The 25,469-nt window shown below is 38.7% G+C and overlaps 1 protein-coding gene across 1 annotated transcript in view; it reads right to left on the bottom strand.

Annotated features, from left to right (window-relative positions):
• The window catches only part of LOC126354035 (A disintegrin and metalloproteinase with thrombospondin motifs 7-like), a 423,933-nt gene that overhangs the window by 109,459 nt on the left and 289,005 nt on the right, over positions 1-25,469 (bottom strand). The window contains exons 4-5 of the mRNA XM_050003371.1: positions 11,786-11,990; positions 9,999-10,165 (exon numbers count right to left, since the gene is read on the bottom strand). Coding sequence (XP_049859328.1) covers positions 9,999-10,165; positions 11,786-11,990 — 372 coding nt within the window. The remainder of the gene's footprint in view (positions 1-9,998; positions 10,166-11,785; positions 11,991-25,469) is intronic.

The following is a 25,469-nucleotide window of genomic DNA, read 5'->3' as shown; positions in this document are numbered from 1 at the left end:
TTTAAAGCACTGGAAATAATAAGTCAGTGACATGCAGTCCTATTTTCCAATATTTGATGAATATCAATTTCAAAATGATGGAGAGCAGCTATCAGTCATTGTTCCCTTTCTAGCAAGCAAATACAGATTTCAGCTAGCAGCTAGCCATTATCAGTGCAGTATTTCAAACTTTTAACACATATCGTAGTATGTCAATCCCTATTTTTCAGGCTTCTGTGACAGTTCATTCAAGACTTGAATCTGGATTTGTTTACATAAAGCTAGAAAGGAAACAATGACTCACTGCTGCTCTCCATCATTTTGAAAGTGATATCGCAGTTGTCACGTGCATTCCACATTTCTAATGGAAGGTAATTTGATTTTATGAATATATTTTTTGCTATGCTACTTTATTTAACCACATATTACTTATTACAAATTAGTACAAGAATTTTAGTTAGATGTTCTGCTCTGCTGTTACTTGTGAATAACTTGTACCACAATATTGGTCGACAGATACTGTCTGCCTTACAGTGTTGCAAAACTCAGGTAAAAATCATTTTTTGATGTACTCACACACCAAATGTAATAGTCCACTAAGCATAACTGAATACCCTGAAAGCTGTTCATTTGCATTGAGGTTAGTGATCATGTAGCGCAATTTTTTGGTTCTTTCTTATTCCTGTTTCTCACTGATTGTATTTTAAAGGTTTGCCAATCATTTGTCTACCATGGTTCAGCACATTTGTACTTAGTTTTTATGTGTGCCTGACTTTTTGACTCATTCAGATATGACTGTGGGCACATTGACCCCCGATAAATGTCACGGTATCAGGTTTCCACAGCAGAGTCAGCAAAAGTAGTCCTCTGACAACAGACAGCACTGCAGCCAGTAGTCATTTGAAGTGCTGCGTTACTGTTTGAGCTGGATGTGCAAAACAGCTATACTGGGCCCACTGCAACTATCATGGACCCTCTTTCACTAACTCTTTTTTAGCTTCCACTGCTAAGCACAGGGTTTTAGTGTGTGGCACAATTGTATAGAGCACAATGTGAAATAGCTTTTATATCCACAGATCTAAAATTATAAGTTTATAATACAATGGTTTTTATGTTTCAAGATAATCTGTAATATTTAGTAATCAGTATCCAGACAGTCTGTATAGGTAAGTGTGTGCAACTGCATGCAACTGTCTTTTCTGCTTGTCAGATAGAAGAGCAATGGTAAAAACCCAGAAAAGTGGTTCCCAATGAGAACAGATATAGGAACACTGTGGTCATTTGGTCAGTTACAGTGTGTACAAGTAAACATGAACAAAAACTGTTAAAACCAGGCACTGGGATACAGGGCCCCAGGGAGCAGGAGATCCATAGTATGTGCTGTATGGATAAATCACTTCTACAACACAGAGCTTTTCATATGTACTGCTGAGGTTTTAAAGGACAACTATGGAAAAACTTTTAAACATACAGAAAAATGATGCATAGATAGTTTCATGCTCCATGTATCATTTGCATGATAAATCATAATGAGGTGTAATGAGCCATTTTACATTCCTTTCACAAATTAATTTGTAAATATGGCTAACATTCTGAATATCTAAAAGTTCTCTCTCTCCCCCTTCACCCCACCTTTCTTTCATTCTATCTTTTCTTCTACAGTGAGCCAACTATTACCAGGATCAAAAGCAACATTAATGTCAATACTAAAATTAAGTCTACAACCACAGAAAAAACAAGGTCCGTCGACAAGTGCAGTAGCAGCAACACTCTTAACTGGTATGCGGTTCTTCTTGTCTCCAGCTGTTGTGGTGAACTCTATGTTCTTGATGGTTTTATAGACTGTCTGTTTAGAATGGCGACAAATTCTCCTGTAAGGTACAGTACGTTATAATGTCTCTATCAACAAAACTTTCAAATCCAGGAACAGTAGTTACTCCTGTACCTCCACGTACAATGGCTACAGTGAGCCAACTATTACCATGATCGAAAGTATCATTAATGTCAACACTAAAATTCAGTCTACAACCACAGAAAACACAAGGTCCGTCGACAAGTGCTGTAGCAGCAACACTCTTAACTGGTATGCGGTTCTTCTTGTCCCTAGCTGTTGTGGCGAACTCGATGTTCTCGATCGTTTTATAAACTGTCTGCTTAGAATGCCGCCACAATGCCTTACAGGAGATTTCATCGCCGTTCTAGTTTATAAAACGATCGAGAACATCGAGTTTGCCACAACAGCTGGGGACAAGAAGAACCGCATACCAGTTAAGAGTGTTGCTGCTACTGCACTTGTCGACGGACTTTGTATTTCCTGTGGTTGTAGACTAAATTTTAGTGTTGACAATAATGATACTTTTGATCATGGTAATGGTTGGCTCACTGTAGCCATTGTATGCAGAGGTACACAAGTACTTAGTGTTCCTGGACTTGGAAGTTTTTTCATTAGAGACATTATAGGGTACTGTACCTACGTGGAGGTACAGGAGTACCTAGTGTTCCTGGACTTGAAAGTTTTGTTGATAGAGACATTATAGAGTACCGTACCTACCATATGGCAGAACTTGCTAATAAAGACTTTTGTAAATCTGCTTATATGTCACCTTCTGCGCCTTTCACACATTGCAGTAATACAGATACTTCTACGGAATAGAATGAGTTATTGAAGAGAAACTTTTTCAGTTTGTTTTCAAACTTTAGTTTGCTGCATGTCAGACATTATATAGCACTGGGTAAGTTATCAAAAATTTCAGTTGCACCATTGTGTGCCCCTTGTTGTGCAAAAGACAACCTTAATGCGCAGTGATGAATGCCATTTTCCATTCTGGCTGAACTGCAATGCATTATTTACAACAAACTCCACGGGGGATAAATATTCTGTGCAGTAGTAGTGAAACTGCCTCACTCCATGTCTACAAAATGATCATGAGTGAGTGCCACATATTATTCTTACATCATGTTTTTAGCAATGAAGACTTGCTTTCTTAAAGATGAGTTACCTCAGAAAATTATTCCATGTAACATTATTGAGTGAAAATATACAAAATATGTCAACTTACTGATTTGTCTCTCCCCATGATTTCTAGTGATTCTAAGTGCAAATGTAACTGAACAAGGTTGTTTTAGGAGTTCCAAAATATGCTTTTTCCAGTTTAAATTTTTATCAATTTGGTCACTTAACTCACCAAATGTTACACTTATCATTGGTGTAGTAACCTCTAAATGTTAAATGTTAAATGTGTTAAATGTGTTTTATTTATCTCATAACGTACAATATTTCAGGACATATGTCTGATGTACAGGAGACACGTCAAGGTTACAATTAGCTTATTTACAATTTTGTCATACTTACAGTAATACTTTGTGAAGAATTTACTTACTTAAAATTTGTCAAACTTATAGCATTTACATCTACTATAACTATCAGAAATTTTTATTCCATTTTAGGGATCCAGCTCAAAGTATCACTTCATCCTTCATGAAATCTTCCACAGAGTAGTAGCATCGTTTAATTAGAAAATCATGTAACTTGCTTTTTAAAATATTTACCTTCATACTCATCATGCCACACCCTTTTATAGAGTTGTGAATTTTCATGGCTATATACTGAGGAGTCTGAGCACGCAGTTTTAAGCGATGAGAGGTGAGCATAAAGTTTTCTTTATGTCTCGTGTCATACGAGTGTTCAAAATGATTTTTTTTTGAATAGATCAGCTCTCCTGCGTAGGAAAAGAATCACCTCAAGGATGTATAGAGAGGGAACAGTTAATATTTTTAGATCTCTAAATAATGGTCTACATGATGCCCTCGGCTGTGCAGAGCACATGTTGCGAACGATTCTTTTTTGCAATTTTAAGATCCGTGTAACGTTTCCAGAGTTTCCCCAAAAAATTATGATATGCTGATCTGAATATGTTGTCTCTCTTTAAAATCTGAAGGTGAGAATTCACAGAAAACCAATCAATGATACTTTTAAGAACAATGTTTACTATTTCTTTTGTTTCTGTATGTATGCTTGGATTGATTACAGTACTTGTGTCTTCTGCAAAAAGAAACAATTCTCCTTGTTGTATATTAGATGGAAGATCGTTAACATATTGGAGGAACAATAGTGGACCTAAGACAGAGAGTTGGGGAACTCCATACATGATTTCTCCACTGTTAGAATAATGTCCCTAGATTATATTGATTGAATTACTAAGTGCACCTTTCGGCATTCTTTTTGTTAGATATGATGTTTTCCATTGGTTGGCTATACCATGAGTCCCATAAAACTTCAATTCATGGAAGAGAATACTGTGATTGACACACAGTCAAATGCCTTAAATAGGCTGTAGAAAATACCAAGTGGCGTTATTTTATTATTTAATGCCTGTAAAATGTAGTGAGTGATCACATAAATGACAGTCTCAGTAGCACAATTTTTCTGAAATCCAAGCTGTGATTTGCTGATGATATCATTGTTGCTCAGGTGAGATACTTATCAAAATTTTGTATTCTACAATACATCACCTTCTCAAAGATTTTGGAAAATTATGTCAGCAGTGAAACAGGTTGTTAGCTCTTGACATCTCTCCTATCACCTTTCTTAAAGAAGGATTTGACAATAGCATATTTCAGCCTCTCTGGAAGTATTCCTTGACTTAGTGATGCTCTACATATTTCAGATATAACATGGCTTATCATATGCTACCAAATATTTTGTACTCTACTGGAAACACCATCAAATCCAGATGAGTTTTTATTTCTGAGAAAATATGTAATTTTATTACTTTCAGAAAAGGAAGTCAGTGGTACATTCAAATGACTGAATTTCATGAGAGTTGCTTTTTCAACGCACTGCTGTGATTTCTCTCTTGAACTATTTTCCCTATAATTTCTACTGTATTTAACAAATGATTATTAAATATATTTGCTACCTGTGACTCATCTTTTACACAAGACAAAGGACAATCAGCCTCTACTAAAGTGACTGGTTGTCCTTTGCCTTGTGTCACTAAATTCCATGTAATCACAACAAAGGGCAGGTCTATAAAGCAATTTGCAAACTGAAAAACAAAATTTCAGAAGGTTTAGATGAGGTACAACTTTGTATGAGTAAGGACTGTGTAGAGAATGTAACATCATTGTTAGCTGACACTATAAACCAAACATTCAAATGGGATTGCTTTCCTTACTACTTAAAATATGCTAAATTACTGTCTCTCTTCAAAGAAGTGACACTGAAAATGTAGCAAATATAGGCCACTATCACTACTCTTTGCTGTAGAAAGACAATACACTGAAGAACCAAATAAATTGGTACACCTGCCTAATATCGTGTAAAGACCTCACGAGCACTCAGAAGTGCTGCAACATGACATGGTATGGACTCAACTAATGTCTGAAGTAGTGCTGGAGGGAATTGACACCATGAATCCTACAGGGCTATCCATAAATCCGTAAGAGTACAAAGGGGAGGACATCTCTTCTGAATAGTACATTGCAAAGCATCCCAATATGCTCAATAATGTTAATTCTGGGGAGTTTGGTGGCCAGCAAAAGTGTTTCAATTGAGAAGAGTGTTCCTGGAGCCACTCTGTAACAATTCTGGATGTGTGGGATGTCGCATTGTCCTGCTGAAATTGTCCAAGACTGCCAGGATGCACAATGGACTTGATTCATGCAGATGATCAGATAGGATGCTTACATATGTGTCACCTGTCAGAGTCATATTTAGAAGTATCAGGGGTCCCGTATCACTCCAACTGCACATGCCCCATACCATTACAGAGACTCCAGCAGCTTGAACAGCCCCCTACTGATGTGGATACATGTACACGTCCATCTGCTCAATACAGTTTGAAACAAGACTCACCTGACCAGGCAACAAGTTTCCTGTCATTAACAATCCAATGTTGGTGTTGACGGCTCCAGGCGAGGCATAAAGCTTTGTAACACGCAGTCATCAGGGATACATGAGTTGGCCTTTGGCACTGAAAGCCCATATCGACGATGTTTCATTGAATTGTTCGCATGCTGACACTTCTTGACGGTCCAGTCTTTAAATCTGCAGCAATATGCAGAAAGGTTGCACTTCTGTCATGTTCAATGATTTTCTTCAGTTTTCATTGGTCCCATACTTGCAGGATCTGTTTCTGGCCACAACAATGTTGGAGATTTGTTGTTTTAGCACATTCCTGATATTCACAGTATACACTTGTGAAATGATCATACAGGAAAATCCCCACTTCATTGCTACCTCAGAGATGCTGTGTCCCATCACTCATTCATTGATTATAACATCATGTTCAAACTCATTTAAATCTTGATAACATGTCATTGTAGCAGCAGACACTTGTTGTCCTGTATAGGAATTGCCAACCACAGTGCTGCATCGTGCCTCTTTACGTATCTATGTGTTTGAATAATCATGTCTATACCAATTTCTTTTGCGCTTCAGCATAGAAACCTTGGTAAAAGACAGACTTATGAACTACTTAAATAAATATAACCTCCTATCCAATGACCAATTTGGTTTCTGACCAGGGAAAGTTACTGAACTGGCAAAAACATATCTGACAAGACACTGGATAAATGGAATTATACAACAGGTATATTCCTCGATGTAACAAAAGCTTTCCACACAGTTGACTGCAAAGTACTGTTAAATAAGCTAGATGAAATGGAAATATGGGAGAGGTGAAAAAGTGTTTTTAGATATATCTAGAAAATAAAGTGCAGTTGATGAAATTATACATATAATAAGTAGCTCCAAATATGCTGAAAAACATACTTCTGACCCTAAATATATAAATACAGGGGCACCACATGGTAGCTGCTATGTCCAGTACTGTTTACAGTTTACATAAATGATTTCCCACAAGGAATCAAGCATGGACAATCAATATTGTTTGCAGTTGACTGTAATGTACTAATCACTAACAAATGACTAGAAAACTGAAGAAACACTTAGCAGTATATATAAATGGACAATAAACAATAGAGTCACTCTTACTATAAAGAAAACAGGCACTATAAACTTTGGTATAAGCAGAGAGAGAGAGATTACAGCAACCTGAAAATAAATAATAAAGTTATAAAATTTGTGGAAAGCACAACATTTCTGGGAATGCATGTTTATTGACAATTAAGTTTGGAAGCACATGTAAAAATCCTTAGTAGTAGAATGTCTACAGCATGCTGTGCCCTCCGAATTCTTACATCAGTATGATGTTTCATGAATCAGATCAGTATATTTTACTTATAATCATTCTGTTATAGCTTTGGCATAATTTTTTGGGGAGTGAATAAGAAAAATATTCAAACTGTATTCGTATTGAAAAAAGAGCAATACGTGTAATGACCAAGACTGGAAACGCAGCTCACTGCCTCACGTTTTTCAAAGTACTAGACATATAGCTGTATCTTGTGAATATATTTTTCAGAGTGTTATGTAAGTTAAAAAAGTAGGGACCACTATATTAAAAAGTGCTTAGTACATGATTATAAAACCAGAAACCGCTACGATTTGTATTTGGACAGAAAAATAAGGCTAAAACTCTGTAGAGTTTATTGTACAATGTCACGATATTATGTAACAAATTACTGCAGTGTATAAAAGATATAGATATGATGAACTCCTTAAAAACAAAACTGAAATAGCTTTTACATGGTAATGGAGTACCTAAACTAAAACAAGATATGTGCTATAAGAAGTACCATTTATCATATGTATATAGAAGTAATAATTAACTATGACTATAAAAAACAAATGTAATAAGATTTAAAAATTCATTGCCAGTTACTGTTTAAGAAATTAATTTTAAACCATAAGAATTTCAATATTTTACATGATGAAATCCATACAATTTAAATTGTTTCATGGTTTAGTAAAGCAATCAATCTTAAGTCTGTTGTCGGTATTACTGATTTCTGACATTACATGCATATCCTTTGGTTTTTAGTAACTTTTCTTAGTAATTTTGAGTAGTTTTTGTAGTGCGCAAACACTACAGGATCTCTGTATGTTCTTGCCAACACATATACTTCCATTTTCCTTTCACAAGATACTTTAATCCCTCCAGTCATCCATGGTTTTTTACATGGCTGTTTAATGCCTTTTCTAATTAGCTTATGTGGAAAACTATTTTCAAACAGTGATATGAATTTGTCATGGAACAGATGAAAGCTTATGTTAGCATTTGGTTCATTGTAGATTTCACCCCAGTGCATTTCTGGTAAACTGTTCTTAAAAAAAATATTTGTCCTGGAGTCATCAGTCATTCTAACTGTTGCCACTGAGGACGATCCATACTCTAAGACAACATGTTATTTATCCTAAAGAACAGTGATTTATGGTCAGGGAGAACATTTGTTGCTGGTTACACAGTTATTTTCTTGCTTTGAGCATCACCAAAGAAAAAGTTATTTATTATTGTCCTCTGTCTATTAGAGAATAGAGCATCTCTCCAAGTTTCAGTTCATAATATTCACTGTGATATAGTTGCAGAGCACACCATTATGGACAGCCAAATCAGAACATGTAGACAGATCATCCACTCCACACTGTTGTACTGAATTAGCTCATGCCTGGAGATAGACAAACTAATGAACAAGTTTCCAGTATGGGTTGCTGCTGTTGAACTAGCAGTGAGTTCAACTAATTGCACAAACATGATCTTCAACTCATACTGACATTTGCCACATCACTAATGGCATCGATATTGAGCACATGTAACATGAGTTAAAAACTTGAAGAGATGCTGTGCCCACTGATATATGTATAAATTCTGTGTGACTTGTAGTTTTCGAGCACTCATCTTCTGAAACCTGGGGGTATGAATAACCCTGCATATATTTGCTCTTACCAGTGTCAGCTAGTAACCTTCCTTGTTCTGGGGTGTGTAGGTATTTCTCAAACATTATCACCTCATCTCTCTGGCCATGAACAACAGTTTTTAATCGAGATGATTCTATTAACAAATATGTTCTCTTCTAGTAAGATGTTGGGACATAGCACAAGGGTCATTCAGTAAGTAATACCCCATGTTATTTTCTCAGAACATATTTATTGTTAAGAGTCAGGTGACAATATACACTAACATGCCGTGTCCATGTCCTATTTTTCTACATAGTCTCCATCACGTTCTATGGCTGTACACCAACATTGTGGAAGAGCATGTATTCCCTGCTGGTAAAAGCTATTGTCCTGTAGGCGTAGCATATTTTCATTGCTTGACTGACACACTCTTCATCTTAAAAGTATGTCCCCCATAGAGAATCTTTAAGTGCTGACAATTCATTGAAATAGCCTTTCTTTGAATCTTGTGGTTCACTGTTAGCATTTGTGGAACCCATTGTGAGCCCCTCTTTGAATATCCAAGAGTCTCTATCATTGCAGACACACTTCCAATGCTGACTGACAACTGTAGAGCCAATTGTCGTGTTGTGCTATGCTGGTTGGCACAAATAATGAAATCTGCATGATTCATTATGACTGGTGAAGTGGCTGTGATAGGATGACTGGAGTGTGGCTGCTCATGGAACTCTGTTTCTGCATTTCCTGAGGCTGTAACTTTCTTTACCCATCACCCAACTGTACTCCTATCAACTGCAGAATCACTATACACTGCACACAAATGTTTATGGATGTTCACCACGGTTTCTTTTTCTGCATGCAAGAATTCAATAATAACATGCTGCTTGTAATGTGGGTCATACTATGGCTCTGCCATCTGCCAGAACTATTCGAAACTTCACTGGTGCACAGAAAAAAACATCAAATATGTAGCACCAACAATGACATTTGTCTGTGTATATTAATGGCTTTTTTTTAAAAAAAAGTGGGGCATTACTATTTGAACAACCCTCGTATCTTCTTTGGCAGGCATATTTCAAAAGCAATACTCAGACTTCTACTGGTGTTATCTGTAAACCTACTTATTTTGGCACAGTTACTGAATGAAAACTAAGTATACTAAACTGCAGAAAACTTAACATGGCATTATGTCAACAGTTTCAGCAGCAATGGTACTTACAGCATTTATCATGGCAAGAACAACACGAACAAGCTCATGCTCAGTGTCACTGGGGAAGTTGTGAGTCATGTGCTGAAATAGATCCCTGTCGATGAAAACTGCTGTCTCCACATGAACAGGTGTCGCAGGCAATGGCATCAAGGCACGTTTCCTTCTCAACTTCAAACCTATAGAATGCAGCTCACTTGAGAAAATCGTGTTGTGATGGTATGCACTCAGTATAGCAATTCCATTTATTGATTGAAACAGAGAGCATAAATGTGATTGCATTACTTGTGGAAAAAGTCATCTTTCAGTTAAAAGTTATCACCACACAATGAAGGCTTTCGTAACCAGTTGTAGATGCTGATGAATTTTCCCAGTTGTATAGTCATATATGATGAAACTTCTCCATTCCTGACATTTCATCCAGAGCTATGTTGCACATTGTCAAAGGTGCTTCTGGTCCTGCTGAGTCTTGCCAGTCAACAGGTTGGACATTGGAGAGTGACATAAATACTGTGGTTGAAGTTTACTCATGATTGGCCTGATGGACTATACCATAGAAACTGTAAGATTCAACAGCAGCTAAAAATGGCCATTTTATTGAAACTACTTAGTTATATACCTCAAACCTACAAGTGCTCACACTCAGTGACTTAACATCTGTTTTATATGCAATGCCAGCGTATAGCTTTTGCTTGGCCCATGTAATAAAGACGCATGAGTTACACAAGTAACTGTAACTGTCTTTACAAAAGCTACTTATTTGTGTTATAATGACTGCATATAATTGGTGCACAATATAATATATGTTGTACTTTTCTGTCAATTTTTAATATACTCCCATAAATACCCATAAGCTGCAGTATGTGCTATTTTTAAAATTCCTGGCTGATTTGAGACATGGCAGTAGGTAGTTAGGTGTTCTAGGATAGCTCAGTTAGTAACAGCATTGCCTGTGCAAGCAGTGTTAATCTGCCAGAAAGTTAGATAAGAATGACCAGAGAACCAGCAGTGAATTTCATACATATTCTTACACCTTATGATAATATCAGAATTACTGTTATTTCCAGTTTACTTATTTATATTGTTTAAGTATTGCACTTAGTGAAGAATGGATTATGAAAACAAACAAATCATCATACATGAAAGTCTCATTGCCTTGAGCAAAGAGAAAATGCATCAGCAGCATACAGTCAAATTTGGAGTCACATTTGCACAACTGCAAAATATTACATATTACACAGAGCCTCTACTCCTATGTATGATATCCCTGACGATTACTTACATAATTTCTAGGGATAATTTTGCTTTGATTTGGAATTAATTAAAAGGTATAAGCAAAAATAAACATATCTTGATTACTGGATTTCGGGTTTGTAAAATACAGTTTCGAAATATTTTCACAAAACAAGATTATGTTCATAGATAAAGTGATTTGTGAACTTCCAGCAAAATTCACAGTAATATCATTTAATTGTAGATGACAGAGCTACCAATATACAGTAATTGATAGAGGGTTCTACATAACCCAACAATGTAAACAAAAGTAAGTGCCGACAACAACGGAAAAAAACTGTTCAACTGTTTTTCGGCATAATTTTGTTAGAATAATCATTGCATAAAATACATTTACATCTTGCAGAGCTGAATAAAGAGCATCCAGTGACAGTGGCAGAAAGGAGCTGAAACATGTTTACATTTATATAACAAACAGTTTACATAACAAACAGACCTGAAATCCAGCAATTTTGACTGCAAACATGGTTATTGCACAAGCAAATGATGAATAAAACATGTCATACCTGCATTCACATTTCTCTTATTGGGTGACTTTGACCAAATTGTGGAATTATGATCAGCAAATGTGTGGCTAATATAATCATTTGTATGGAATCCAGACCTCAGGCGAATTAATATGTGTGGCTTATCACCAGAGACAGAGAAGAACCGCGATGGCAGTGGTTGTATCAAGTAGTGCTTGCCACCTGGAGATACAATTAGGCCCCTCTGTAACAAGAGCATTACAATTATCATTAATGAGTAGTTTATATCTAACTTCAAAGATTTCGTAAATGCAGACAGTTGTGTCTGCTAAGTGACAATATAGGTTAGGAGGCTGCAGCTGACTGACAAGAAAACTCATCAGTACCTCCAGTTTCCTTCATTCTGTGCCATTTTTCCAGCCCTGTAAGAAAAATAAAGTGGGTGGCTGGGGTGTGAGGTGTCACTGACAATGAGATCATTAAGGATACCATAATTTAAGGCATTTTGTATTGTTTCATGGAATGGTACTGGAGCTATATGCTGAGGCTGGAGGTGGGAGAATGGTCTGACAGTTGCTGAACTCAACACGAGTTGGGAAAGTCTGGAGTTTCACAATGAAAGACAACATCACGGACAAACAGAACCATCAGTATGAATTGCTGTTGTGGGCTGTAGCGTGTGTTCTGGTAAAAGGTGTGAGTGTAATGTTCTTTCATCTCCATGTACTTATGAAATGTATAGATGTCATGTTTCTTTTATTTGCAACCATGTGAAGTGGACATATTTATGATGCATTCAAAATATAATTAGGTGTAGAACAGCATGGTGAGGAAAAGTGTAGTGTAAAGAATGTATCATCAAATTGAAAGGACAGCATTGCACTGACGGTAGTTGTACAGCAGCGTAACTTTTTGTTACAGGTAGTTGGTCAGTTTAAAGAAAAGCAATTAGTCAGAAGTGAATAACAATGTAACTTCTCATGACAAATATTTTGTTTGATTTAATGGATGGCACTGTGCCAATAGTAGTTTAAACAGCAGTATAAAATATTGTGATCAGAACTTGGTTAGGAGATAGTGGACTGTTGTAGAGTATTCTAGCACACATGGTGGATGGTAAATTAACAAAAGATTACCAAGAACATAATGGTGCAGAATAATGATATTTTGAAATTTTTACTGTTGAAAGAACATTGTAATTAGTACAGAATGTGTAACTAAAGATGAACGATTTGAAGTATAAGGTTAAACATGAATTTACTGAGGGTAACAATCAGATTTTTCTAACCACAAAGTAATTAAGTTTATGATTATATAAATGTAAGTAAAATAGAAAGAAACTTCCACATGGGAAAAATATATTAAAAACAAAGATTCCAAGACTTACCAAGCGGGAGAGCGCCGGTAGATAGGCACAATGAATAAAACACACACACACACACACACACACACACACAGAATTTCGACCTTTCGCAACCAGCAGCTGCTTCGTCGGGAAAGAGGGAAGGAAAAGGAAAGATGAAAGGATGTGGGTTTTAAGGGAGAGGGTAAGGAGTCATTCCAATCCCGGGAGTGGAAAGACTTACCTTAGGGGGAAAAAAGGATAGGTATGTACTCGCGCACATATTTAAAATATGTCTGCTTGTGTGTGTGTGTGTGTGTTTACTTATATATTTATTTATTTATTTATTGTTCCGTGGGACCAAATTAAGGAGAAGTCTCCATGGTCATGGAACGACTCAATAGATGAAATTATATCACAATAGAAGAAGCAGATAAAATGAAATATAAAAAACATATTCAGGCGAAAAGTCGTAAGTTTAAATAAAGAAAATCAACAATGTAACACTGGAATTTGCTTAATTTTTCAGCTCTTCCAGGAGCTCCTTGACATAATAGAAGGAGTGAGCCATGAGGAAACTCTTCAGTTTAGACTTCAAAGAGCTTGAGCTACTGCTAAGATTTTTGACTTCTTGTGGTAGCTCCCTCCCCCCATGAACCATGGACCTTGCTGTTGGTGGGGAGGCTTGCATGCCTCAGCAATACAGATAGCCGTACCGTAGGTGCAACCACAACAGAGGGGTATCTGTTGAGAGGCCAGACAAACGTGTGGTTCCTGAAGAGGGGCAGCAGCCTTTTCAGTACTTGCAAGGGCAACAGTCTGTATGTTTGACTGATCTGGCCTTGTAACAATAACAAAAACGGCCTTACTGTGCTGGTACTGCGAACGGCTGAAAGCAAGGGGAAACTACGGCCGTAATTTTTCCCGAGGGCATGCAGCATTACTGTATGATTAAATGATGATGGCGTCCTCTTGGGTAAAATATTCCGGAGGTAAAATAGTCCCCCATTTGGATCCCCGGGCGGGGACTACTCAAGAGGATGTCGTTACCAGGAGAATGAAAACTGGCGTTCTATGAATCGGAGCGTGGAATGTCAGATCCCTTAATCGGGCAGGTAGGTTAGAAAATTTTAAAAGGGAAATGGATAGGTTAAAGTTAGATATAGTGGGAATTAGTGATGTTTGGTGGGAGGAGGAACAAGACTTCTGGTCAGGTGAATACAGGTTTATAAACACAAAATCAAATAGGAGTAATGCAGGAGTAGGTTTAATAATGAATAGGAAAATAGGAATGTGGGTAAGCTACTACAAACAGCATAGTGAACGCATTATTGTGGCCAAGATAGATACGAAGCCCACACCTACTACAGTAGTACAAGTTTCTATGCCAACTAGCTCTGCAGATGACGAATAAATTGAAGAAATGTATGAGCAAATAAAAGAAATTATTCAAATAGTGAAGGGTGACGAAAATTTAATAGTCATGGGTGACTGGAATTCGGTAGTAGGAAAAGGGAGAGAAGGAAACATAGTAGGTGATTATGGACTGGGGCAAAGAAATGAAAGAGGAAGCCGCCTGGTAGAATTTTGCACAGAGCACAACTTAATCATAGCTAACACTTGGTTCAAGACTCATAAAAGAAGACTGTATACATGGAAGAAGCCTGGCGATACTGACAGGTTTCAGATAGATTATATAATGGTAAGACAGAGATTTAGGAACCAGGTTTTAAATTGTAAGACATTTCCAGGGGCAGATGTGGACTCTGACCACAATCTATTTGTTATGAACTGTAGATTAAAACTGACGAAAGTACAAAAAGGTGATAATTTAAGGGAATGGGACCTGGATAAACTGAAAGAACCAGAGGTTGTACAGAGTTTCAGGGAGAGCATAAGGGAGCAATTGACAGGAATGGGGGAAAGAAATACAGTAGAAGAAGAATGGGTAGCTTTGAGGGATGAAGTAGTGAAGGCAGCAGAGGATCAAGTAGGTAAAAAGATGAGGGCTAGTAGAAATCCTTGGGTAACAGAAGAAATATTGAATTTAATTGATGAAAGGAGAAAATATAAAAATGCAGTAAATGAAGCAGGCAAAAAGGAATAGAGACGTCTCAAAAATGTGATCGACGGGAAGTGCAAAATGGCTAAGCAGGGATGGCTAGAGGACAAATGTAAGGATGTAAAGGCTTATCTCACTAGGGGTAAGATAGGTACTGCCTACAGGAAAATTAAAGAGACCTTTGGAGATAAGAGAGCCACTTGTATGAATATCAAGAGCTCAGATGGAAACCCAGTTCTAAGCAAAGAAGGGAAAGCAGAAAGATGGATGAAGTATATAGTGGGTCTATACAAGGGCGATGTATTTGCGGACAATATTATAGAAATGGAAGAGGATGTAGATGAAGATGAAATGGGAGATACGATACTGCGTGAAGAGTTTGACAGAGCACTGAAAGACCTGAGTCAAAACAAGGCCCCCGGAGTAGACAACATTCCATTAGAATTACTGACGGCCTTGGGGGAGCCAGTCCTGACAAAACTCTACCATCTGGTGAACAAGATGTATGAGACAGGCGAAATACCATCAGACTTCAAGAAAAATATAATAATTCCAATCCCAAAGAAAGCAGGTGTTGACAGCTGTGAAAATTACCGAACTATCAGTTTAATAAGCCACAGGTGCAAAATACTAACGCAAATTCTTTACAGACGAATGGAAAAACTAGTAGAAGCCGACCTCGGGGAAGATCAGTTTGGATTCCGTAGAAATGTTGGAACACGTGAGGCAATACTGTCCCTACGACTTCTCTTAGAAGCTAGATTAAGGAAAGGAAAACCTACGTTTCTAACATTTGTAGACTTAGAGAAAGCTTTTGACAATGTTGTTTGGAATACTCTCTTTCAAATTCTAAAGGTAGCAGGGGTAAAATACAGGGAGCAAAAGACTATTTACAATTTGTACAGAAACCAGATGTCAGTTATAAGTGTCAAAGGACATGAAAGGGAAGCAGTGGTTGGGAAGGGAGTGAGACAGGGTTGTAATCTCTCCCCGATGTTATTCAATCTGTATATTGAGCAAGCAGTGAAGGAAACAAAAGAAAAATTCGGAGTAGGTATTAAAATCCATGGAGAAGAAATAAAAACTTTGAGGTTCGCTGATGACATCGTAATTCTGTCAGAGATAGCAAAGGACTTGGAAGAGCAGTTGAACGGAATGGATAGTGTCTTGAAAGGAGGATATAAGATGAACAGCAACAAAAGCAAAACGAGGATAATGGAATGTAGTCGAATTAAGTCGGGAGATGCTGAGGGTATTAGATTAGGAAATGTGACACTTAAAGTAGTAAAGGAGTTTTGCTATTTGTTGAGCAAAATAACTGATGATGGTCGAAGTAGAGGGATATAAAATGCAGACTGGCAATGGCAAGGAAAGCGTTTCTGAAGAAGAGAAATTTGTTAACATCGAGTATAGATTTAAGTGTCAGGAAGTCATTTCTGAAAGTATTTGTATGGAGTGTAGCCATGTATGGAAGTGAAACATGGACGATAAATAGTTCGAACAAGAAGAGAATAGAAGCTTTCGAAATGTGGTGCTACAGAAGAATGCTGAAGATTAAATGGGTAGGTCACGTAACTACTGAGGAGGTATTGAATAGGATTGGGGAGAAGAGAAGTTTGTGGCACAACTTGACCAGAAGAAGGGATCGGTTGGTAGGACATGTTCTGAGGCATCAAGGGATCACCAATTTAGTATTGGAGGGCAGCGTCGAGGGTAAAAATCGTAGAGGGAAACCAAGAGAGGACTACACTAAGCAGGTTCAGAAGGATGTAGGTTGCAGTAGGTACTGGGAGATGAAGAAGCTTGCACAAGGTAGAGTAGCATGGAGAGCTGCATCAAACCAGTCTCAGGACTGAAGACCACAACAACAACGTGGTAGCTCATTGAAAATGTTTGCAGCAGAATACTGCACTCCTTTCTGCACAAGAGTCAAGGAAGTGCATTCCACACGCAGATTTGATTACTGCCTAGTATAAACTGAGTGAAAGCTGCTAACTCTTGGGAATAGGCTAATATTGCTAACAACAAACGACATTAAAGAAAATATATACACTATTGAATAGGGGTCGACAAGAGGTTCTCGAACTTACACCACATATAGCTCGAACAGCCCGTTTTCGAGCCAAAAATACCCTTTTTGAATCAGAAGAATTACCCAAAAAAATAATACCATACGACATAAGCGAACGAAAATATGCGAAGTAGACTCCTTTTCGTGTTGAACTGTCACTTATTTCAGATACTGTTCTAATCGTAAATGAAGCAGCATTTAGTTTCTGAACAAGATCCTGGACATGGGCTTTGCACAACAGCTTACTATCTATCCGAACGCCTAGGAACTTGAACTGTTCTGTCTCGCTTATAATATGCCCATTCTGTCTGATCAAAATATCGGTTCTTGTTGAATTGTGAGTTAGAAACTGTGAAAACTGAATCTTACTGTGATTTAGCACCATATTATTTTCCAGGTATGTTGTCTGCCAAGGTCGGTGTCAATTAAGACTTTGTTAGCAATCTCCAGTTACGTGGACATGCAATTGAGAACAATTTGATAGTACCTGTAGCTATGCAAATGCGCTGTTCATTAATTTGTTTATTTTCTATGAAATTGCTAATATGGTAGTAGTCATTTATTAGGATGAATGGGCATAGGCAGAGGGTGTGTACTGGCAACTTGCAGTGTCCTGTTGCAGGGCATGCTCTACAACATGACATTCATGACCTCGGCGCCTGTTTTACCACACGCGTCATCTGGAGTCTTCCCTCAGACACCAGTTTCTCAGAACTCTGCAGGTGGGAACTAGCACTGCAACATGCCCTTAGTTCTCGCCACCCACCTGGCCTTAACTTACATAATTTTTTTCTAATTAACGTTAATTTTTTCCGCCTCGGCGTTTCTTCACTATAACCATTATCTGCTTCACTCTGTTTTAGTTTGCTACATCTTTACTTGCCTTTCCCGTCTATTTTGCACGATGTTTTAGCAGTAATCTCTATCTTGCATATTACCCGTCTTCCACCTGTAAGCTCTCAGGTTTTCAAATTTCGTCCGATGCAATCTTTAACAATCAGTCTTTCATTCTTATCCCGCATGGTAAGTCTCCGCCGACCCACGGTTCTGGGTGACTTTCCCGAAGTCTACTCCTTTTCCTAGGCCTCTCCAGCAGGGGCGCTGACCTATAAAAAATATTGGGGGGGGGGGGGGGAGGGAGGGAGGGGGGGACATACTAGGGTCTTGCTCTGGGAAACTCGACAAGCCTGACATATTTTTTGACTTTGAAAAAAGAAACAAAACATAAACACGCACGGTATTTTCGTAATAAGCTAAGCCATAATCATGCTTATAGACTATTACAGAGCAGTGAATATATAGCTATGAAAAGACTGATATTATATTTAAATAAATCCTTAACTATCATTAAAGAATAAAACCTAAAATACTGCTGTCACACAGTAATAGCACTTTGATTAATAAGCGAAATAGGTAATTTAAGCTTACATTGAATAAGGCTCAGGGTTCATTAAATAAAAACAATATCTTTAAAGTTAATGCTTTAATACAGTTAATAAAATTAATACAGTATGCCTAATGCTTTCAGTCAAAAAGTATGTAAATAACAGGTTTGAATTGGGTTTTACACCCTAAAAATATTTAGGTATTTGAAAATAACTAATGCAGTACTATAATAATATAGTAGTACAGTACTAAACTAATACTAATATTTCGAAATTGAAAATTTAACATTAGGTATATATTTAATACTCTATTTTATAAATTTTTTAACATTGCTCTAAATGCCATTATTAGGGCTAGAGTGTCTTTAGACAGGTGCAAATGTCGACCGTCTTACTGGATTTCTGAATATGAAGTCGTTGTGGCTGGTCGGATATCCAGTTCATCCAAAACATGTCAGTGGGCATGTTGTTCAATCGCTTCTATCCCATTCTTGATCGGCGATACGACTTCAGATGTCTAAGGGCGCTACATGATAGTTCTGTTGCTGTCGTGATTGGAACTACTTGGAGAAGCTTAATGCACTTCACTACTTCACATGACATTTCTCCAACTGCAGGCTCTTTTGTAATGTACTTTCTTACATCACGCATGTTTTTTAAGACCAGTTGTTTTTTATTTGCGATGTTGGCCAACATATTCAAGTGTAAGCGCAGTGTCTCAATGTCTAGGTCATTTGTGAAAAACTCAGTTGATTCTTCCAAATTTTTTTCAGCACTGTTTACAAAAAGCAAGCACTCGTCTTCAACTGCAATGACCTAGGTGAGTGCAGTTGAAGCAAACCGCTCCGTAATGCAAGATTCCACCATTTCACAAACTTCATTGTAAATAGCTTTGTAGTGTTCCTTTGGGGTTTTGAAAGTGTGCAGTGAGCTAGCTTCGTTGTTTTCATACTTCTTTGGTATACTTAGATTCCGAGGAAGCGAAGGATCATCAACTTGTGAAGGTTATTCTTTTAAACACAATCCCCAAAAGTGTTCAAAACTATCACGCCTTCCATTCAATACACAAATCAAGCCCTCATATATTTTTTCCCAGATCAGCAACACTTAGATGAGGGCATTGAATTTTTTCATTGACGTCCTCTACTGGGTTCACTGCATGGCAATAAAGAGGTAAAAATAAATAAGTCTTGAATTGTAAAATTGACTCAAGGTAGCCTGCACATTTGTAACCAGCCTCTGTTTTGTCCTCTGCAGAAAACGTTTCAAAAAACTATAGAAGTTCTTCAAAGTTTTTCAATATTCTCAAGATACTAGAAGATTGCATAGTCCATCGAGTCGGACAAAGGGATCGTAGACCAGCTTGGTCGTTGGCGCTCTCACAGCATATGCTTCTGAGAAGTCCCATCCTTTTGTTGGATTCCCTTACGGTGTTTATTAAGTCCTTGGCTAAAGCCATAATATCCCTCATAGACGTAAGATGCCGAAGACTGTCTACAACTGCCAAGTCTAAACTGTGAGCAGTGCAGTGCACATAACGTGCTTTTGGTTGTATATCCAAAACTAACTTTTTTAGTCCTTTGAACTTACCTCTCATTTTCGCGGCACCATCATAGCACTGTCCTCTTAAGTTATCCATTGACAAATCAAGACGAGCAAAAACGTCTTTTAAAATACTAAGCAGAGTTTGTGATTCAGTGATGGGGGTCTCCTATAAGCCAATAAAGTCTTCGTTGATGATTAAGAAATCATCGACAGTACGAATACAAAATGACGCTTGTTAGTGAATCGAATAATCACTTGTTTCGCCAACCATAATATAAAAATATTCAGTCTTCTTGACTGAAGCTAATACTTTGATCTCGTTATGAATATCGTGGGATGTCCACTTATACCCCGAATGCAATAAACAATCTTTAAACTCAGGTGTGTCATTCTTTTAGAGCTCCAACAATTGAAAAAAAATTGAGTTTACATCTTCGTGCCCTCTAATTGCTAGTCCATATCGGCATAGAAATTGCACGGTAGGAAAAATTGTCTCAAGAGCTAAACGGTCTCTCTTCATATCATTATCTAACTGTTCATTCAGTTGGGAGGCCACACTTCGGTTAGTGATAGAATTTAGTTTCGGAACACCTTCTTTATGCGTAAGCGTATTTTCATGAAGACGGAATTTTTCCAAAGCCTTTTTTCAGTTAGAAAACCCTACGGAAGTAAATGCGTCTTGTTTTCTTGAAGAAAATTGTAATATATTTTAGCATCTGCCTCTTTGCAGGTTTTGCAAAAAACTTTATCGGTAGATTCTTCATATTCTAGCCATGTATATTTGATCAACTGAGACATCTGAAATGATTGTTCAGGTTTCGGTTGTGATCGGTTCTCGCCTGAAGACGACGAAGCAATTGACAACACAATAATTGTTGGAGGTTGATTTGGAGTATCCTCATTTCCAAATGCGCCTTTTTGGTAACAAATTTATCTATTGCAAACTTAATTCACAATACACTTAGAGACTAAAGTAAACGAATAAAACATAGTCACATAAAATAGTCCATAGACATTAAAGTTGAAACACTAAACACGTCTGCAGCATGCACTGAACGAAACTATCAACACTGAATGACTGCGACAGTAGGGTGTGCTTTATATAGCCGCGGCATAGTAATGTCTCGAAGCGTCAAGGCGACGCGAGGCGGAGGGTTCCAGGTGCTTCTGCTGCAGTCCTTTTGATGTCGCCGCGGCCGCTGTTCTCGCCCGCCGGCGCCAGACTTCACCACAAAGCTTCGCACACCGGGACAAATTCTAAGTGTGCCCGCAGCACCGTAACACTATCATGATCCATACCACTCGTTTTCAGTTAACCTGCTTACTACTGTAATAATTATTTGTTTTAACTAATTACAGAATGTATTTTAAAAGGTAACTATCGTCAAACAAGGAAAATAAAAACTTCCAACATAATTTTGTGATTTTACATAGCATCATATAACTAATAATTTTCTTAAATTATTGGGTGAGTAGATTTTTTTATCTATACAGTTAAATAATTGGAAATTTAATTATTTATAAAATGTCAGTTCCTCACTAAGATTTGATTTGCGACTCAATGGCATGTTGTGTGCATCACGAACAAATAGTGGATAGAATTGGAAGGGAAATCAGAATTGGCCGTATTTTGTTGTTTTGAAGTCAGCAAAATCGATTTTCGGTCACTTAGTGACTATCCTCAGTGCTGTAATAAACAATTAAAATTGGTAGGCACTGGTAGCAAGCTATAACCACAAGCTTAGAGCGATCACATAAACTCATGTGATCATAAACTTATGTGATCGCTCTAAGCTTGTGGCTATAGCTTGATACCAGTGCCTAGCAATTTTAATTGTATATTACAGCACGGAGGATGGTCACTTAGTGACTGAAAATCGATTTTGCTGACAATAAAACAACAGAATACGGCCAATGCTGATTTTCCTTCCAATTCTATTCACAAAGATTTATTACAGCCTCAACATAACGGATTCACGACCTATGTGCTGTTTTCTGCTCAGGGGACAACAACTATAGAAGACTACGGGTTGGTGAACATTAATTAAAACTTATGCATTCCACTCAGCATGGTGGAAGCAAACACGTATCTCGTGTGTACTGCAATATTAGTAAAAATAAGATCAGGGACACGTCATCTGCAGTGGCACAGCGGAGGTATAAGGAGAGAAATTTTCGAGGAAAGGGGTTTATCACACACACGTATATGTCACCCTCCCGCTCCCACTGTCCTTTTCAACTTGCTGTAACTGCAGGTAGAACGCCATACGATGTGGACGTTCTTCGTCACTAACGTTAGCGAACTGGTAATGGAGATTGACTTCCTCTGGCATTTTCATCTCTCTCTAGACTTGGACGTTACTGCGCTTTTACACCACGAAACTAGTATCATCCTATGACTTTTTGCACTGATGCTACTTTCTTAATGCTCACCATGTGTTCTCCTGGGCTTTCTGGCCATGGCGATGATGCATGTTCTGTCATCATGAAAGGATGCACTAAGACCAAGTGCGCTATCACACCAGCATACTTGGAAACACACAAAGCAACAGAGATGCTCAGTGCTGAAAATGCAAACCTACTCCAATAGCTTCACGATGTGTTTGCACAACTCAGCCATGCATGCACGTATGAAAGGTTTTCTGTCACCCCCACACATGACAAACACACCTCATTACCTTCATCATAGGCAGCTAGGCCACAGACGCACTTGACCACACTGCAGCATTCGCAGTTCAGTAAGACGACTTCTGCCTCAGTTTTCAGTGCATTACCCGTGTGTTCCATCCCCTCACATTGTGAGTGAAGGTTTGACGGTGCGCTATTTGGAACAGTATGACACACTGCTTTCTCACGAGTTCCGGTGCGCCAGTCCGTTTGCAAAAATCATGCCTCGAAATATCTATGGACTCAGACGATGTTGCTAAGACGGCTATCATCACACTTTTTGGTGTCTTAGAATTTCTTTTCATGCTCTATGGATTGAAAAACACGGCCGACACATGGCAACAATTCATTGATGGTGTTCTCTTCAAATTGGGCTGTTTGCTAGAATACCTTGATGACATATTAATATTTTCTGCTAACCGCCAGGATCATGAACAACATCATAAACTTGTTCTCGCAACTTTAGAAGGTGTGGGGGTGATCATTAATGGAAAAAATCTCTGTATTACAAAACCAAAGCGATGTACCTCACACTCATCGTCAACACTAAAGGCGCCAAATCCACATCTGAACAGATGGAACTCATTCTACGATTAACACCGCCATAAATTTATCACGAACTATGGGGCTTTGTAGATATCCTTAACTTTTAACAACGTCACCTACCATACATAGCAGATATTCAGGCCCCACTCACCAATGCCCTCGCTGGGTCAAATATGCAAGGCTAGAGGAAACTTGTATAGGCTCTTATAATGCAAAAAACTTTCAACCCTGCCAAAGACAGCCTTGAGAAAGCGATCGCCCTAACACACCTCACACCAGATGAGCAAATCATGACCACTAAGGGCGCTAGTGACTCTACCATTGGGGCAGTCCTACAACAAGTCGTTGCAGGTGAAACACTGCCACTTCTTCTTAAAAAAACATTTGGCCTCGCAGTCAAAACGGCCTGCATTCAATCGCTAGCTACTGGCTGTGAATGAATCTGTTTGATGGAGCTGTATCAAATGGAGACATGTGATCTACACAGATCACAAACCACGATGCGATGCGGTATAGCACTCATCAAAGAATCTGAGCCTTCACCGCACTCCTCACCTTGATCTCATTATGAAATAGACAACAGTTATCCATCACCTACTATCTATCGCACATCAAAACTATTTCACCTGATCTTGACTACACGAAAGTAGCAATGAACAAGATTGTGATCTGTGAATCACTAAAACACTCGACAGTACCAATGCCTACATCCTCTGCATTGTCTCACAGAACAGAATACGACTTTTCATCCCTGCAACCATGTATCACGATCATCCATCAACTCCACAACCTGATCCAGCCAGGTGTTCAACCGTCTGACTCGTAACTGAACAATTCATTTTGACGAACGTCAAATGAGATTGCCAAACCTGGTCTCAGGCTTGTCTAGCTTGCCAGCACAGCACAGTCCGTCACCAAGCACAATCTCCACTAGGCAGCTTCAGTATACCATGTACTCGATTTTGTTTTGGTAGTACACATGGACCTCGTCAGCTCTCTTCCAGAATCGAAAGGCTACAAATACTTACTGTCAATAATAAATCGAATCTCACATTGGGTTAAAGAGTGTAAGTGAAAGTGGAATCTACCATTCGAGCTTTGCATTAACATGTAGATATCTCACTTTGTCTGTCCTGAAACGATTACTACAGACCATAGGAGGTAATTAGAGTCCACTCCATTTGATGTTCTCTGCCAGTTTTGTGACATCACACGAAAATGGATGACCGCATACCACCCACAGATTAATGGCCTCGTGGAGTGTTGGCACCACTCGCTGAATACTTCGATCATATGCTATTGTGGACGTTGGACGGAGACCTGCCATGGGTGATGATCTGCATGTGTGGAGGACCTCTAGGCTTCTTTGGCAGAAGTCCCACGTCGGAAGCCCTTACACTCCCTGCAGAGTTCGTCCTACTGATACTAACACCAGATCCGGTAGACCTGCTGGCATCAATACAACAGGTAAAGCGCCACATTCTAGATTTACGGGCGCGACCCCTATGGCAGACACAACTCTGAAAACCATCTGACACAAAACACTGTCGAACTGTGAGTAGATCATGCTATGTGATGACCCTACACCCCCGTATTCCAGACCGTTTTTATTTGTCAAATATTGTGCACACAGTTTCGCTATCATATTCAATGTGAAAATAACGACGGTCTCCCTCCACAAACTCAAGCTCGCAAGTGTTCTCCATGATCCTCTCTCCCCATGCCCTACAAATTTAGACTGCCTACGTGTTGTCCAGGATGGTCCCCCCCCCCTCTCCCCCTCTGGGGGCATGACATCGACAATCCCAGGCGCCAGCCATGATGCTTCTGACACACCCAACGTACCAGTTACCTGACTCCTCAACCGTGTCTACTGATTACTGCCACATTTCAGCTACATGGCCTTGCCAGCAGACGGTGCCATAACCGTCACTGCGCCGGCACGGGGGCCTCGCCAGCCATTGCCACTTGACATGCCACTGACTCTGCCTCCCACGCCAGCCAAGGCACTATCCAAGCCGGTGTATCCATATTCACCTCACCTGCACCCAGCGTCTCTCACTTCGACCGCCCGCTGTGGCTCCCCACTCGCCAAGCGCCATTTC

Source organism: Schistocerca gregaria, chromosome 3 (genome assembly GCF_023897955.1).
Source record: "Schistocerca gregaria isolate iqSchGreg1 chromosome 3, iqSchGreg1.2, whole genome shotgun sequence".
In the NCBI taxonomy this organism is placed as follows: Eukaryota; Metazoa; Arthropoda; class Insecta; order Orthoptera; family Acrididae; genus Schistocerca; species Schistocerca gregaria.
The sequence above is the reverse complement of the archived record's forward strand: the minus strand, read 5'-3'. Positions and strand labels throughout refer to the sequence as shown.